We start from the raw sequence: 12,303 nt of genomic DNA, 5'->3' as shown, positions 1-12,303 counted from the left end.
TAGGTGCCCCTTTTTCACCTGCCGATCTGGTTCCTCCACACCTCGCCAGTATTTCCTTTCTGCTCTCAATTTCTTTGCAAAAGTCATGCTTTAACAATCTCTCTCCCATGACATTCCATGCCGGCCTGGCGCCCTGCCCCAGCATCTCCCTTCTCCCGGCCCGGCCCTGCACTTGTTGCCCGCGTGAGGAGCTGGACGCTGGGCACGGGCTGTAGCCCCAAGGCATCGTTCCCTCGGCTCTCGGTGCGGCGGAGGAGGGCCCGTCTGGCCGCGCACATGACGGCACGGTGGGAGGGCGGCCCCGGCGGGCGGCCCGGCCGCGCCACCGCCCAGCGGGCGGCAGAGGCGGCCCCAGCGCGCACCGGCCGCGGCGGCCGAGCCGGGGCGGCGGGAGCGGCGGGAGCGGCGGGAGCAGCCGGGGCAGCGGGGGCGCGGACCCGCGGCCGGAGCGGGGCAGCGCGGTGCTGAAGGGACAGCGCCCGCCCCGCCCCGCCCCGCCCGGGCAGCCAGCGGGGATCGCGGCGCGGAGCCCCGGGAGCGGGGCGGGGGTACCCGGCTCCCGGCCCTCGCCCGGAGCGGCGAGCTCGGGGGCTCCGTCCTGCCCCCGCGGGAGCGGCGCCCCGGGCCCCGCGCAGCGCCCGCCGCCGCCCGCCCGCCGCGCCGATGCCGGGCGTGGGGGCGATCGGGGCGCGGTGCAGGCACCGGCCGCGCAGGAGCCCCAGGAAAAGCCCCAAGGCAGAGCCGGGCCAGGCCGGGGCCGCCATGGACGCGGCGATCTGGATCTACCAGTTCCGGCTGATCGTGCTGGGCGACTCCACCGTGGGCAAGTCCTGCCTCTTGCACCGCTTCACCGAGGGCCGCTTCCCGGGGCCGCTGCACTCCGACCCCACCGTGGGGGTGGACTTCTTCTCCCGGCTGGTAGAGATCGAGCCCGGCAAGAGGATCAAGCTACAGCTCTGGGACACGGCGGGCCAGGAGAGGTTCAGGTACAGGACCTGGGATCGTACCCACAGCCCCTCCCACCCTCTCCCCAAATCTACCGGCCTCCCGGCACACCCTGCTGCCCTCCCGGCCCTGTACCCTCCTCATCCGACACATCCCCGGCAAAATTTCCCTGCACCCATTTGGTTGCTGTGCCCCAAACAGTCCTCCCCATCATTGCCCACCAGTGGTTTTAGCCCTGTGGCCCATCATCCTTCTTGCCCCAGTGCCCACAAGTTCCTTCCCAGCAGTTTTTTTCCCCACCCTTTCCCTTCAGACACACCAGGGAACCCTCCTCTTCCCAGCTGTCACTGTAGGGTAACAAGTGGCCTTGTCCTGTTTCTTCTTCCCTCCCACATCTTTCCCCTGAAGTCCTGGACCTAACATAGGAATCCCTCCTCCACATTTTTTTCTTTCGGTGCTGCAAGAGGCCTCTGCCTAACTCTGCATTTCTTACTTTGTCATCACCTCCGAACTCATCCTCCCCTGCAGTATTTCGCTCTGCCATTAACTCTCCCATGCAATCTGGAGACCAGGCCACCTCCCAGCTCTTCTGCCTTCCAGCACAGCAACGCCGTCTGCACCAGTGCAGCCGTGGCAGTGTGGAAGCCACTGGGCATTCAACTACAGTCCCTTTTTTCAGTGTTTTCTCTGCCTTCTGCACCTACTGAGCACTGATTGTTGCCAGGAGTCTTCACTAATACTTCTACCGTTTATAATGTAGCTAAACTAGCTCAAACGCTGCTCTGAGTATTAAATACTCTCCTGTCTCCCCTATGTTACAAATAGTAGCAAAACTACCCTCTTTTCCTCCCCCAGAAAAGTCTGTCGTTTCCCTGTTTGCAAGTTGATACTGTCACTCACTCACTCTTGTGTCTTTGTTGTATCTCTAGTGCTTGCCACTTCAGGCAAGTTGTGCATGGATTTTAGTTTGGACTTGGGATTCAATAGATATGAATTCATGGCACAGGCAAAGACATAGCCCATCTCCATGTACCTGACCCACACATCTGGAATGCTAGCAGGAGGATTAAAATGGGCCCCTTCACTGGCCAAAATCAATTCCTCTGAACTCTCTGTCTTCTCTTGCAACAGTTGTGCAGATGCCCACACCCAGCTGAAGAGGTGGGATTGCACTGTTTTACTGGGGGGCAACAACTTTTTTTATAATAAACATTAGAGTGAAACAACAAACAACTTTCCTGGGCTTGCATGAGTCACAACTCAGATGTATTTTTGCAGGTAGGCTTCTGAAGGGTTAGCAAAGAAATTAACAGTGTTAATGGAAAGCTCTTAGCATTTTTCACCCTCTGTGCATTCCAGACAGTATGTAGAATACTTGTAAATAAGTGACTAAGAGTGTATAATCTCTTTATTTTGAATTTGCTGACAAATAACCAGGATCACCAATGACAAGACATTTGACTTAAAGAAATGCAAATGCACAGAATCTTGTAAAAATTTAAAATCAAATTATGGCAGTCCTTTAACCCTGAAATGCTCAGGGAATATACACTGATGAGTCATGCAGTCAGCTGCTCTTAAATTTACCTCTGTGTTTTTTCTAATACTCAGAAGATACAAACTGAAGAAAGTGGTTTTAAATATTTGCAATTTTTTTTCTGCTAAGTGTTTCTTGTCAGTTGGTGTAATATAATAGTGTTTTTTGTATAGTCTGTTTTACATTTAGTCAAATAAATTATAAATATTTTACTACCTTACACCACAGGTTACAATGTTGCATTGTCTGCTAATGGAGAACATTACAGATCACAAGCAAAGACGATCTTAGGGAAGAGCTAATTACTCCAAGAAGTTATCTAATACTGGGGAACACTGAGCAGTTAGCAGTTCTGATTTCCAGTTCTGCTCTGGCTCACTTGCATTAAGATTTTAGAGGAGGTAAAACCTGTCTTTAAAGCTCCCTGGGGAGTTCCCTGCATGCAGGGAAAACTACTGGCTGTATAATAACCCCCTTCTTTTGGTCCCAGGCATTAGGGGCACTCCCAGGGGAAAAGGAAGATGTGACACACCTGCCATCACATTCTCTTGAAAGATGTCATGTACTTCCTTGGAGGAGTTATTTGGGAAAAATTCTTACATGTCTCTAGCTCACTGATGATTCTGTATTTGAACTGGATTTCATTGACTTATAAATCATCTTTAACATGCTCTGAAATAGTGGCTATTGAATATATTTATTTGACATCAACCATGCATCAGAATCTCCCATTGTCTGAGGTGCCACATGGACAATAACAAGATAATCAGTAACACCTTTAACATTTACTAGAACAAGAAGCTACAGATTTGCTTGGTATAGACTCAGGTCTGTAATGCAGATTAATGTAAATGAAGAGCACATCTCAGTTTCTTTCTATCCTCAGATCAGTCATTTAGAGCAATCTGCTACTTTGTCTATGTTTTCCATCATCCACTTTGCTATGGTTTTTGTTTGTTTGTTTAATTTTCCCATATTTAAATCCAATAATATATTTAAATCATGAAACCTCCAATGCCCTAAAATGCTCGTGGTACTAAGACTGAGAGTTCTTTTCAGTAGGGGCAAAATATTGTGGGGATGCTTCCATTAACCCACTTTTTAGTAGACCAGGATATTAGACACATTCTGTTTCTAGTACATCTTGAAAATAAAACACTACCCTATTCTTTTTCAGTAAGCAATATGTATTTTCAAAATTATTACATTACAATGTAGTCTTTAGTCATAGTATAAAAATAACTCTTCAAAATTAGATAAAGCTTTTAGTGAAAGTTTGGTTCATCTGGTAAAGATCAGTAAGATCATAATGAAAAAGAAACACCGACTGACTGACTTAAAGCTTCCCTAAAGCCATAGTCTGATGTGATTATACAAAGAATCATAGAATCATAGAATACCCTGAGTTGGAAGGGACCCAAAAGGACCATCAAAATCTAACTCCTGCTCCTGCATAGGACCATCCTCAAGAACCAAACCACGTGCCAGAGAACATAGTCCTAGTGCTGCTTGAACTCTCTCAGGCTGGTGCTGTGACCACTTCCCTGGAGAGCCCGTTTCACTACCCAAACACCCTCTGGGTGAAGAACCTGTCCCTGACAGACAATCTAAACCTCCCCTAACACAACTTCAGGCCATGCCCTCAGGTCTGTCACTGCTCACCACAGAGAACAGATCAGCGCCTGCCCCTCCTCTTCCCCTCACAAGGAAGCTGCAGACTGCAATGACGTCTCCCCTCAGTCTCCTCCAAGCTGAACACAGCCAGTGACCTCAGCGACTCCTCATGTGGTTTCCCCTCAAGGCCCTCCACCACTTCGTTGCCCTCCTTTGGACACTCTCCCATAGTTTCATGTCTTTTTTTTATGTTGTGGCAGCCAGAACTGCCCCCAGCACTGGAGGTGAGGCTGCCCCAGAGCAGAGCAGAGCAGAGCAGAGCAGGACAATCCCCTCCCTTGCCCAGCTGGCCATGCTGTGCCTGATGCCCCCAGGACAGGGTTGGCCCTCCTGGCTCCCAGGGCACTGCTGGCTCATGAAGTGTAAAAGCACTGGGACAGGTTGCGTGGGGAAGTGGTGGCATCACCATCCCTGGAGTTATTTAAATATTTGTAGGTATGTCAACTCAAGGAAGTGGTAGAGTGCTGAATTGTGCAGTGCTGAATTAACAATCAGAGTCAATGGTCTTAAAGATTTTTCCCAGCCTTAAAGATTCTGGTCCTATGATCCTTTTCTCAGATTTTAGAAAACCACATAGCATGATATTGTATGTATCAATGTTTCTTTAAAAATTTTGTGTTGCTTTTTTTCTTGAGTTGCTGTTTTCTAAAGCCTCCCTGTTATTTGAAATTTTTTTTTTTTTTGGTAATGAGAAAACTAGTTTCAAATTATACATACCAGAAGTACAGAAAAAATAACTGTTTTCTCTCCAATATATTCACCCAGTTTTTGTGATGTACAGCACAAAGTTACAGGATACTTTTTTAGTCATCTCCATTAAAAGCAATACATACACATAATTCAATATAATGGCTTAGATCATCAGCCACTGTAAATTAGCACATCTCTGCAGAAGGGAATTGCAAGAGATGAGGGTACTGACTGCTGTGTATAAGCATCCAAAAACACACAGAGGGCTGTGTTTCAGTACTCCAGTTCATAGATACATGATATAACATCCTTTTGTATAGAAAAACTTGGCAGACAATGCCTTGCATTTTCAATACTAACCTACTTTCTTTCCTGGCTAATGCATTTCTTTGTTTTCAAGGTTTGGGGTGGGGGCAGGGTTGTTTGGGTTTTTTGGTCTTGTTTTGTTTTTATTTAATGAAAGTAGGTTGTATTAGCTTTCACTTCTCCATATCAAATCCCATTTTTGTCATCCACATTTGCTCTTACTAGAACTAACTGAATTATTTTTCAGCCTTCATTTGTTTGCAAACACTCTAAAAGAAAAATAAATGGTTAAGAAAACCAGAAACAGATCCTTATGGTACCTGTATTTAATACTTCGCAAAATGTGACGCCTCTCACTTATGTTCTTAAGCAATTTTGTGAAAGTGTGCCATTTTTCATATGCAGACCTTTTGAATTAATCTGAGGTTAAGATCCTGTTGTCTTCACATTCAGAGAGACACTGCATGGACTCTATTGCTGGGAATGTAGAAAAGATCTTTCAAAGCATTAGAGAAACAGCCCCTCCTTCTTATCTAAATAAAACCATTTCAAATGCTGTTTGCTGTGGCTAAATGAATTTGGATATGCCAAGAAATCTAAGTCTTCTTTATCTGTGCACTTACCTATCTGTAATAGGACTATTGCTGCTAATCATGCCTCTGTGTTCAAATTGTCATCAAAAACCTCTATGAAATGTGATGAACTGAGAATTGGAGGGAGCTACTGTTATAAAAAGTTGTGCTATTGTGTACAGTTCATCCTGCTTCCTAAAGTTTTAAGTTTTTGGTATCAACATGCTCTTCATAATCACGAGATAAAATGGAATTAATTCTTAGCTTAGGTTATGATTTCACATAATGACTGTTCAGAGATTGTGCTTCTCATTTCATTTGGAGAATACTTATATGTACACTGGTTATATATTTATGCCAGCAACAAGTCCTTGTGTACATTCCTTGGTAGGCTGTCGCTTCATTTAAAATGTCTCTTATCACCTTCTCCATTCTCTCCTACTGCTCATGATTAGAGACCGAAAATAATTGTTTAGTTCCTGTATCTTTCACTCTCCCTCTCTACATTCTAACCTTTTTTCCTCATTCTAGAGCACATTATATTTTTTTCAACTAGAAGAAGAGTTTCCTACTTCCAAAATTTCTTCCTGTGAATGTTCTGGAGCTCAGAGGGCCCAAAAGTAGTAAATAACTCTTGGCAGCCCTCATGCCACAAAGTTGTAAATTTATAAAATATAAAGAGCTTTTGAACCTCTCTATGAGAGAGATGCTGGAGGTAGATGTGTCCCTTGCCTGTAATAAGTTTGTGTTTGCCCAGCTCACTCAAAACTTTTGGACAGCTCTGTTCAGGGAGTTTCCTTTCTCTGCCTGCTACCTGTTGACTTCTGCAAGTACAAAGAGTTATGATTAGCTATATAAACATTCTTTTAAAGAATGTTTCTGCAAGGAATGCAAAATGATATGCTTGAACATTGGCAAGTTCGGGCTCCAGGTTTCTTGACATATGTGTACGTATTTCAGTCTGAAAAAATTGTTTAGAACAAAGTGAAGTACATGTTTATATGAAACTGAAGGACTCAGACTTTACACCAAAAGTATATATCTTTTCTTCTGTGAACATGTCCCACAGTTTGCTAATAAAGACCACTTTACAGAATAATTCAGCATTCAATATTTGCCCTGGAGGTGTTGGGTTCAGGAATGTTTAGAAAGTGAATTTTGAGTGTAGGAAAAAAAATAGTCTAGTAGATGCATTAATAAATTTCAATCAGCTTTAAAAAAGAAAAGTTATTTAATAAAACTTATAAGAGATAAAAAACCATTACCATATGGAAAAATAATTGCTTTATGAATAAAATGAAAATGCATTTTAATTTTCCTTTTTCTTTTTTTCCCCCTTCATAGATCAATAACACGCTCTTATTATCGCAATTCTGTGGGTGGCCTACTGGTATTTGACATCACAAATCGACGATCTTTTGAGCATGTGAAGGACTGGTTGGAAGAAGCAAAAATGCATGTGCAGCCCTTTCAGATTGTGTTCCTGTTAGTAGGACACAAATGTGATTTAGTGTCACAGCGTGAAGTAACAAGAGAAGAAGCTGAAAAACTGTCATCTGACTGTGGTATGAAATATATAGAAACTTCAGCAAAAGATGCCACAAACGTTGAAGAGTCCTTTACAATTCTTACACGAGATATCTATGAACTTGTAAAAAATGGAGAAATCTCAATACAAGATGGATGGGAAGGTGTCAAGAGCGGCTTTGTTCCAAATGTTGTACATTCATCAGAAGAAGCTGTAAAGCCCAGGAGACAGTGCATCTGCTGAGTTTGTAGCATGCCAAAGAGCCCATGGGGTGTTTAGAAGATGATGCCAATCTAAATGACAGAAAAATAATTTTGAAACAATATTAGATCATGGCATAGCTGAATCATAGAATGGTAATTTGATTTTGTATCCTTCTGTCTAGGTTATAATCCATAACACTTTAAGTGCTTTTTTTCTTTACAGTGTACAATAACTTTGTGTGGTCTTCAGGAAAATAAATTATATATTGCTAAAGGGAAACCTAGTTCTATAGAAAGACACTGAGAAAGTGCAATAATCATCACAACAGCATCTTTGCTTGGGCTTTGTTTTTTGAATACTGTTTAAAATCAAGTCTTCTTAGATGAGGATCAGATGAGTTCATTACTTTGGTTCATCCTGCCTTAGCTTTGGACAAGAAAATATTATACGTTATATTTTTTAATGCGATTCTTTACTTAAGGGCAGGGTTACTAATGAACATTAAAGTTAGAATGCTGTAGAATTTGATAATAAAAATAACTCTAAGGAAAGCAAACTGAAAGATTGCTCCAATAGCAAACACTTTTGATATGACAATGACTACAAGCCTTACTAAAGAAAAAGAATGTTTTAGAACAGATGATTTATTTGTATATGAAAATGGGGAATAGAAACAATGGAATTTATTATTAAATATTTTCTGAATTGCCAATGAAACTAAACATAACATGACATATGATCCAGCTGTTATTTGACTTGTGTACAAAACAGCTTTCCCAACCACTGGAGTTACATTTCAGTGGCGAGATCCTCAGCTGGGTAATTATCATCGTCACATTGATGCCTACAGAATCGCGTTAATTTACACAAACAAATTCCATATTAGCTTTAAAAAATTAACCTGCTTCTAACTAGAAGTAAAAAAAGTTTAAAAGTGCTGCAACCCATGGGAACCCAGGCCTTAAATTTGAATAGAGCAAGGACAGTTTTATTCTTAGCCAGCAAATGTTAAACTGTTGTCTAAAAATGAAATATTTTAAACTAAAACTGTTACAAAGCAAGCATTTGGAGAGGAAAGAATTTATAAAATAATGCTTGTCTACAGAGAGCAAAGTAAGAGAGCTCCTAAGAAAGAAACACATAATAGCTTTTAATAACAACAGTAGGAGAAACCTGTGATAATGTAGCATTTTACTGAGCTTGGAGTCATCTTCCTACTCCTCTGAATAGAACACACACTAGCTTTATGCAAACTAGGTCTAGCACGTAAATACCAAATAAATCTATTTCTATTTTATTGTAGTAGTATAAAAGATGACTTGATCTCCAGAGTTAATAAGCATCTACAATTTATCTGGCATAATCATAGCCACCAAACATCAAGCCAGTAATCTTCATATAAAAGTGTGTTATCATGTACAATTCTCCTTTTTCAAGATCAGGCAACAAGTCTAATCTAATCTTCTTCTTCAACAGGCATATGATTGGTTTTCTCTCAGGTTACTTTTACATTCTTTTACAATCCTTTTTCAAATATTTTGTAGTTTGGAGACAGGTTATTTGGTTCCAGTTATTTTATACATTTAGGGCAACTAAAATCATTGACTTCAAAGGGAACTAAACTTAAAGTTTTTCTAAAGCCTGAGTCTTACTTGCACTGAATCACAGTTACACTATCATGGAAGGATACAGAGGCCTTAATAGAAACAGGAATCAGCCTTAATTCATTAGCAAATAGAACAGATAATTCTAGTCTCAGCATGCTAGAGAGTAATTGCTGTGAACCTGATTCTCTGTTAAACTACATGTATTGACACCAAATCAACTTTGTAGGGTATTTTAAGCCCTCTTTACAAAGTAAACATGACTACAGATGCCAAAAGGTAGTGCAGAATCAGGCTACGAGCATTTGATACTGATTTCTTTATGATATGAAGCTTATGTTGTGCATCTCAGAAGACATCTTTGCTGTTTAATTAATTTATTTAATTAAATAAATCAGTGACTAGGGAGTCAACAGACCCAAAGTCCACCACTGGTTCACTGTGTTTTTCTGAGCAAGGCATTTGTGTTTTTTGTGCCTCACGTTCTGTATCTCAAATATAGACATGATTGTTCTTCCTCAAATTCACAAAAACTGCTGAGACCAAATCAATCTATATGATCTTCAGTCCTGGACTCTATCCTCTGTGTGCTACCTGGTTTTGAGTGTTTAGCATCACGCAATGTGGATATTGGTTTCTTCTGGCATACCCAAATAACAATAACAACAACAACAAAAATTAAAACACCCTTCTAAGTGCCAGGTATTGCTGTGAATCTACATTTCATTGCATATTTAATTATTTTTAGATTAAAGTCTTGTATCTTTAATTTTTCTTCCTGAATACTCTGGATCCAATGAGCTTTTCATTCTGTATGAAAAAAAATGGGTTGTACTGGGGGGAAAAGGACTGGGAGAAGAGGGGAGTGGAGGGGAGGTATGCACAGAGAAACAATCATCAGAACAGAGCCTTAATCTCTGTTGTCAATGTTGTACCTGTGGTGTCACGTTTATTACACTGGGAATAGAGCTTTTAACCAGATTTAGCTGTGTAAGGAACTGGTATTGGCCATGCAACTAGAAGAGAAGTTCACTACATTTTAAAGTACTGTACACATAGTTGTCTTATTTGTAATTCCTAAAAATGTAGATTAACATGTACTTTCAAACATTGTCTGTCTTTATGATATATTAAACCACTACTGTATCTTCTCAATACACACTTGCAGTTGATAGAAATGTCTGATAAACAGATGATTTGTCAAAATGCATTGTTTTCTTTTCAGATGCTTTGCAAGATGATATGTAAGTAACAGCTTGGATAAGCTGTAGAATGGGTGATAGTTCAGTGCATGTATATTCTTTTTCTCCCCAAGGAAGCATGAATATTGACAACAGAATTAAATTCCTAGAAATTACAGAAATTAGATAGATCTTACATGGTAGACAAATTTAAAAATAGAAAATATTTAATAAGAAAACACAAACTTTGCAAATTAAGATTTGGTCAATCCCAGTTAGGAAATGAAAAATGTTGAAAAATTTTGACAAAGGTTTTATTTGGATTCATAGGCCTGGCAAATGAATGGATAAAAAGTATTGTTTTGGACTCCTAAAATGTTTAAACTTCCATTGCTTTTATTTTAAGTTTGATAAAGAAGAGTAAATATCGTCCTCTACTCATTAAAATATTTTACACATGAATTCTTAAGATATTTTGGTTTGCTCATAATTGTATCTGTCCCATGTAAGAAGCAGAAACTAGCCTCATACCTTAGGAATCAACCATGGAAAAGATTAGATTTAGTTTTGTTCATCTATGCCTTCAGTATGGAATAGACTTATCGGTCTAACTTCAAGCTGGCGACTGTCCTGTGCTCACAGAAAATGATGCAGGCTTGACTGAGCCCCCAGGCACACTGTGCTGCCCTGTGCTGAGATCCCTTCTGCCTCACACGAATGGCTACTGGTACCCCTGCCGCCTGTCTGAAAGCAAGGGTGGGGGGATGCGCCATGATCACAGATATTTCAGTCTCAGCATTTCAGCTCCCTGAGGGAGTACATGCTTCATTGCCCTCTTTTTACATAATTAACATCCAGGAAGAGTGCTTTTTCCTTCACTGAAGACCCCAGAACAATGAGAGCTCCTCCAAGTCTCTGCCCTCGCTTTTTACACAGAGCTGGCACAGCAATTTCAGCAGCCTTTATTCAGTCCTGAAGAAAAAGAAGGAAGGCTGAGGGTTTATTTTCTACATGGGCATGGAACCTTACCACAAACATGGTAGACTGTTTAAGAAATCATTAAATATCAGAAAACAATTGTCAATAGCAAAATATTTGCATTGCTCATTTCTCTGAGTCTAGAGACTATCTTTCAAATAAGTGAATGAAATTAAAATTCTAAAAGAGGAATCGCCCATCACCCACTGAGGCTATTGGGAGTAGTAGGCTCTTTATGAAGGATAGGTAAATCTTCATTTAAACTCAAACTGAGGAATTCAAATTCCTAATCTCAAGCTGCTGGAGTGGATCTTTGCAAGTATTTAATTCATTTACTTCTCAGAGAAAGTAACATTTTAGGCCAGGCCTCAGTGATGCAGGGATGGATGCTCAGTATGTGGATGTTCAGCATAGAGATGACTGCTCCCTGGGAGCAAGCTGACAGCAGCCCCCAGCAGCCTCACAGGCTACAAGGGCAGCTCAAACTGAGATTAATTGATCACAGGCTGCCAAAGGCTCACCTTGCAGCCAAAGAGCTACAGAAAGGTAACAGTAGAAGTAGCAAACTCAAAAGCTATGCATTGTAAATAAAAGCGATGTCTAGGTAAAAAAAACTGGCATTTCAGCTATAGTTCAATTACTGCCATTCCTCATTGCTGTGGCTTCAAATCTGTGTAATCTATGCAAACTGAGCTTTCCTGCTCCATGAAAATTGTGGAAGAACAAACTGAAGGTCCTGTAGCAATAATGTCAGTCACCAGGGAGAGGGCTGCACAAGATAAGGGTGGAAAAAGGACATAGATAATTTCTTCCATCCCTGCACAGCCCTGAGGTAGAAGTGAGACTGACCACTGTCAGAGCCTGTAAGACCCTGCAGAAATATCCATCAATGTAGTGGGACATGTGGGATGAAAGAAAGCACCAAGGACCTGGAGCCTGCATAGCGATGCAGGCTGCTGACTCCCTAATCCCAGCGCTCCCTATGGGTAGGTTACCTGTGTGGCACAGCTGCAGGAATGGTTGGTATAACTCTGTGCTGGCACCATGTCTACATTGCATAGTGTCTACATTGCATAAAGGCAAA

General features: G+C 41.6%; 1 protein-coding gene across 1 annotated transcript; it reads left to right on the top strand.

Moving 5' to 3' along the window:
* Window positions 1-663: 663 nt before the first annotated feature.
* RAB39A (RAB39A, member RAS oncogene family) lies at window positions 664-7,495 on the top strand (the record flags this gene model as incomplete). Its single annotated transcript, XM_084226101.1, has 2 exons — window positions 664-986; window positions 7,069-7,495. 2 exons carry the CDS (start codon window positions 664-666, stop codon window positions 7,493-7,495), a joined length of 750 nt encoding a protein of 249 aa, XP_084082227.1.
* Between the last annotated feature and the right edge of the window lie 4,808 nt (window positions 7,496-12,303).

The sequence above is a fragment of the Fringilla coelebs genome (assembly GCF_963513975.1).
Source record: "Fringilla coelebs genome assembly, chromosome: 2".
Lineage (NCBI taxonomy): Eukaryota > Metazoa > Chordata > Aves > Passeriformes > Fringillidae > Fringilla > Fringilla coelebs.
Note: the sequence above shows the minus strand (reverse complement) of the source record. Positions and strands in the feature narration are given on the sequence as shown.